The following is a 6,000-nucleotide window of genomic DNA, read 5'->3' on the forward strand; positions in this document are numbered from 1 at the left end:
CTGGGCACGTGTGCAGCCAATGTGAATAGGCCTGCCTGCTTTGGCAGCATTGAACTTTATTATCTGTGAAAAGGAGAATAGAGGTAGAGCTGCTTGGCAACATCGGGTCTCCTTTGCAGATTACACGCTAAGCTGTTGTGTGTAATCTCTTTTTTTCTTTTTTTTCATCGCGTGAGCTGACTCACAATCCTTTCCCATTCAAGCATCTGTTTTGTGGGCAGGCATTCTATGCAATGTTGGTGAGCTCTTCCTCTGCTACCCTCTCCACACCCTTGTGCGGCTGCTGTTCTTATGGTGGTCTTTTCCTGCAGGACACGGCTGGCCAGGAGCGCTATCGAACAATCACGACAGCCTATTACCGTGGGGCTATGGGTTTCATCCTAATGTACGACGTCACTAACGAAGAATCTTTCAACAGTGTTCAAGACTGGTGAGTAACGCCCACTGTGCCGCATGTCCTTAAGCAAGCTATTGAAATGTTTGATAAAATTTGATGTTTAGTTATGAAGACACAAAAAAAATGACAAAATGAAGGGGACACTTAAGCACCAATTTAAGGGTATGGCGCGGTAGCGTTAACGTACTAATGCCTGTATATGCAGAATTGGTCATTCTCTACTTTACGTTCGTAGATCCCCTGGGAGTCCTCATACCACTCCTGGCGCAGTGGTGCAGCAGTTAAGCAATGCACCACTGCCCTGGGATGGCAGGTGCTGCCACCGGTGGGGCTTGTGCTTCCCAGGTTGCTCTTCCCGTGCAACCTCTTGCGACCTATCATTAATTTAATTGCCACCTGCTACGGTGGGCAGGTTGTGATTATGGCACAAGGTCATGTGACCTAGGTGGCCCACCTCCCTCCTAGGTTGCTTCTCTGGAGACTTTTCATGAATTTTTCGCTCGCGGTCAGCGACGCCAATGCCGAATCTTCTGGGACACGAGCTCTTTAACGCTATCACGTTGAAATGTGTTCTGAAGCTGCAATGGATATGCACTTGCATAATGCGTGGCATACGTGGTATCCAGGTATAGTCATTCACATATGTGCCTATGTCTTTTAAAGCAGTGTTTCCACTTTGACTGGTAGACCTCTAGTGCAGTTGTCCTTGTGCAGCGGTTGAATTTCGACGAAGGCAAAATTCTAGAGGCAGTGTACTGTGCGATGTCAGTGCACGTTGAAGAACCCCAGGTGGTCGAAATTCACGGAGCCCTTCACTACGGCGTCCCTCATAGCCTGAGTCGCTTTGGGACGTTAAACCCCATAAACCAAACTAAGCCTTGCGAAGCCTAAGAGGGCTCTTGTTACTTTACACAGAACCAGTTATGTTCCACAAGTGAATTGTGCTGCTGTGAGGCAGGCGAATTTCACCTGAAGCCTAAAAAGACAGTCTGTTCAAGCATTTATATCTTCACTTGCTACTGATCTTCTGACCCTGCTTGATGCTCCTGTGGTACACTAAGCATGCCCCTGAGCATGTGTTTTTGAAGGTCTAGCATGCAGGGTATGTACGGTTTTGTATGAAAAAGAAACGTAATTATGTCGACAGTTCAACACAGAATCCTGTGAAGTTCTATTCATATGCTGTAGGAGCACCCCTGGTAGGGCCCTTTTATAGTTGTGTGGAGGAAAATAAGCTGAGGGCAAGGTGTTTTGGCCTGAAAAAGTGTCACCACTCCAGGAAATGCTTGTATCTCCCTCAACAGTCTAACAGCCATCCTTGAATGTCTTTTGGATGTCCACCGGACATGCATGAAATGTTTCTTGGAGACTTAGGGTTACAACACTGCTTCAAAACTAAGGACAGTGTTGTGACGTTGCAGCTTTTGCTCCACATATTGATATAAAGGTAGCCTGTGTTGTTCAGTTTGATGCTAACTGACTGGAATTCAGGCTGCAACATGAGCCGAGCTGTTTTGGAGGGTGCAACTACTGGAGGTCTATGGCATTAAGGCCTAGAGCAGGCATCAGCGGCCTAAGTTTTGGTCTTAGTTTTCTTGTTATTTAAGCAATAGCAAAAGAATTATGTTGGCCTCATACTACCGCTAAAATTGCTTGTCATCATGGTCAGCTGTTTGTTGGTGTGCCATTTATGGGAGGTCATAAGTCGGGAGCTGTTGTTTACACAGTGAGGTGATAAATCGTTGAACAGATAGAGTGGTGCTATCTTCCACATTGTCTCACAGTGTACTTCATTCACTTAGGTGTTTACAGATTCCGACAAGTTGCAGAATCATTCCAATGACGTCCATGGGACATTTAAAGGACGAACTGCTGTGTCTTATGTTAGCCAAATTATGAGACCTCCACTCCATCTGTAGTGTTCTTCATGCCAGGCTCAGACGTTCGTGTGTAGTTAGAACGTCCACTAGGTATGTACAGTGTATTTGGTGTGGCGTGCACATAGTAATGTTCAACAGCCTAGCAAGGGAACAGCAGTTCGCAATTGGTAGCGAGGTGCTGGAAGTAGTAACAGAATATGTCTACTTAGGGCAGGTAGTGACCGCTGATCCGGATCATGAGAAGGAAATAACTAAAAGAATAAGAACGGGGTGGAGCGTATATGGCAGGTTCTCTCAGATCATGACTGGCAGTTTGCCAATATCCCCAAGAGAAAAATATACAACAGCTGTATCTTACCGGTACTCACCTGTGGGGCAGAAACGTGGAGGCTAACAAAGAGGGTTCAGCTTAAGTTAAGGACAGCGCAGTGAGCTATGGAAAGAAAAATGATAGGTGTAACGTTAAGAGATCGGAAGAGGGCGGAATGGGTGAGTGAACAAACGCGGGTTAATGACATCCTAGTTGAAATCAAGAGGAAGGAATGGGCTTGGGCAGGGCATGTAATGCGAAGGCAATATAACTGCTGGTCCTTAAAGGGCCCGTGCCCACCCCAGCGCAGCAGACACTCTCTACCTCTCTTTGAGCGAGCCTCCTCTCCTTCCATTCCCTCCTCGAAATTCTTCTCTCCCGCTCCTCGTCGAGTAGGCTCGGCAAGGCAAAATCACCCCTTCCTTCTCCGGTGTAAGCCGGAGGCGTGGTGTCTGTGGAGTGCGTCACAGGGCGACGTCATGGCCCCGCCTTCAATAGAATTCTTTTCTTGGTTTTTGCATTTTCTCCGCACACTGAACGATCGAGAGGCGCGATCGGCTTGACCACCTAGACTTGTTAGCGAGCGCATCCTTTCATACATCTGTTTGTCATTCCCAGTTAACGAGCCACCTTTTCATTTTCTTTTAGGCCTCCCCACCGTTTCACGAGCGGAGGGGCGGAAGTCGGTTGTGTTCGAAACACACGGCGAAGCGCGGACCCGGCAACCGCCCGTTTGCTTTTCTCCATGCGTGTTTGTGTTCTGTGTGTTTGTCTTTTCTCCGCTCCAAAGCACATGTCATTCATTGGAGTCAAGGCGTACGCAATATGCACGAAAGATAAGGGGTGTGTGTGCGGAGCGGTCAAGTGGGCGAGCGAGGGAAAGGCTCTGCTGCACTACTAATTAAAACCTTGTTTTGGGGGGCTCGCATAGAAGAAAAAAATCTGAGAAGGGAGCGCGTACGCAGAACGTCTCGTGACGTGATCACGGCGGGGGGGGGGGGGAGGGGGGGGGGGCGAACCAACTCCCTCAGTTTTACTATTTTTTTACTTTTTATGGCTAGGGTTCAAGGCTGTCGCCGCACGCTCCCTCCGCAGTTTTTTTTTTTTTTTTGTTCCTTCATGCGGGTTTGTAGGCATGAGCCAGAACAGAAGGCGCTGCGAAAGCCTTGTGCAGACGATGCGACGCCAAGGCTACGCCCAACCTTCTCCCGTCAGTCAGAACGATGCACCAATGGAGTGCCTTTAGTGAAAGTAGCCCCCCTTGACGTCAGCGGGGTGCAGAGTAGTGGGCCGGGCCCATTTTTGAAGGAAGGAAAGAACGAACGGGCTTTGATTTGAATTTTCGCAGCTTTTCGGGGCGCGCATGGCTCTAGTATTTTGCAGAGGTTATCTTCGATGCCTCATCTATGCAGTGGGCTTGTTTTTCAAAAATGTCCGGACCCTGGGCAGTGGCCCTTTAAGGGTAATGGAGTGGATTCCAAGAGAAGGCAAACGTAGCAGGTGGTGGCAGAAAGTTAGGTGGGCGGATGAGATCAAGAAGTTTTCGGGGATACGGTGGCCGCAACTGGCGAAGGACAGGGTCAGTTGGAGAGACGTGGGAGAGGCCTTTGCCCTGCAATGGGTGTAGTCAGGCTGACGATGATCATCATGCACATATGATCTTTAGATCTGCTCTGTAATAAGTCAGTTAAGCAGTTAGTGCACCTAGCAACATTGATAGTCCTCCAGAAGAATGGCCTGAGGGGCGAGTTGGTGCATGATAAAATGAACGGCGGCGCAACTAGGACACTAAGGCGGATGTTAGTGTCCGTGTTGCGCCGCCGTTCATTTTATCGTTGATAGTCCTGTTTATGCATTCTGTGGCGGTGGCTCTTTGAGGAGGGATCCCTCGCCTGCCCGCAGTGGATGTTGTGCTGACCTGCTCTTCCTTCCGTTCGCCTGCAGGGTGACGCAGATCAAGACCTACTCGTGGGACAACGCCCAGGTGATCCTGGTGGGCAACAAGTGTGACATGGAGGACGAGCGGGTGGTGAGCGCCGAGCGTGGTCGCCAGCTGGCGGACCAGCTCGGACTGGAGTTCTTCGAGACGTCGGCCAAGGAGAATGTCAATGTCAAGGCCGTCTTCGAGCGCCTCGTCGACATCATCTGTGACAAGATGTCCGAGAGCCTCGACTCGGACCCCGCGCTCCTGGCGGGCGGCGGCGCCAAGGGCACGCACCTCACCGACAACCCCGCCGCACCTCCAAACGCCTCCTGCCAGTGCTAGAGCCCCCTCCCCCTTCTGTCGCCCTTCCCCTCGCCCCCTCCAGTCGGCCCGCACTAGACAGGCCGGTTTGGGCCGCGTTGCACCCGGCTCCTCCGTCACGAACCGGGACTTCCTTCGCCCCGCTTCCCTGGTTTGTCCACTGCGCAATCCATGGCCCCCTTCACACCCCCCGCTGCCTCTGCGTGAAGCACTGCACAGTAGCAGTGTCTAAACCGCCTCAGACAAAGTCGGCACTGGTGTTGAACCCACTGTAGTTTTGTCGAAATGGCAAGCTGCTTAGCTGGCCAAGCAAGAGAGCTGGGTGTAGCAGCCCCTGATAACTCCGCAGAGAAAGAAGGAACCGGGCACCATCCGGCCCCGGACTAGCCGGACTAGCGCGGACGACTTGGAGGGATCCTCTCTGCCTTGCAACCCTCTCTGTCCCCTACACCTTCCCCCGACTAAGCAAAACTCTGCTCCTTTGCTGTTGTTGTTGCTGCTGTGACCGCTGCCAGCTTGACTGCCGCAAAGAAGAGCGAACAGCTGCGCCTGGAGGGCTGCTGAACAGTGTAGGCGTGTGCGTGCCCTTGTAGGAGTAGAGCATCCGGGAAGGTCTATCAGTGGGTCAGTTTGGTGTACCGCCTGTTCCGTATTTGTCTGTCCGTGTTAGAAAAAATTCTCCTGCGCAAACTACTGGACTGTATGGGCTGAAACGCCGACTACAAGGTAGCTTATGATAGTCTTCGTCTTTCGATATGTAATTTAACATCTAAACTTGCCTACATTTTCAGGAATCGGCGAAAAACTGCATTCGGCTGTGGCAGAACTTTTCGTCCAGGCGAGCAAAGAAGCCACTTTGACAGACTGCGCCATCTGGCGAGCGGTGTTAATTTCAAGGAGCAGACGACACGCACATCCGAAGAAACTGCGCGAGGTGCGCATTCCAGCCCCAAGCCGTGACGTCGGTTGCCTCACTGCTCGCCAGATGGCGTAACCTGTCAAAGTGGCTTCTTTGCTCGCTTGGACGAAAAGTTCTGCCGCAGCTGAATGCAGTTTTTCGCCGATTCCCGAAAATGCAGGCAATTTTAGATGTTAAATTACTTATCGAAAGACGAAGACCATCATAAGGTACCTTGTAGTCGGCGTTTTGAGCCCATATAGTTCAGTA

The 6,000-nt window shown here is 50.8% G+C and overlaps 1 protein-coding gene across 2 annotated transcripts in view; it reads left to right on the top strand.

Annotated features, from left to right (window-relative positions):
* The window catches only part of Rab3 (RAS oncogene family member Rab3), a 63,876-nt gene extending 58,330 nt beyond the window's left edge, over nt 1-5,546 (top strand). The window contains exons 3-4 of one of the 2 annotated variants that reach the window (XM_089553618.1): nt 312-430; nt 4,532-5,545. In XM_089553618.1, coding sequence (XP_089409744.1) covers nt 312-430; nt 4,532-4,853 — 441 coding nt within the window. In that variant the 3' untranslated portion in view covers nt 4,854-5,545. Of the gene's footprint in view, nt 1-311; nt 431-4,531 lie in introns of both variants that reach the window. The other variant, XM_089553623.1, reaches the window with a different exon arrangement.
* The last annotated feature ends 454 nt before the right edge of the window (nt 5,547-6,000 follow it).

This window comes from Amblyomma mixtum, chromosome 1, assembly GCF_055824585.1.
Source record: "Amblyomma mixtum isolate Tamu chromosome 1, ASM5582458v1, whole genome shotgun sequence".
Lineage (NCBI taxonomy): Eukaryota > Metazoa > Arthropoda > Arachnida > Ixodida > Ixodidae > Amblyomma > Amblyomma mixtum.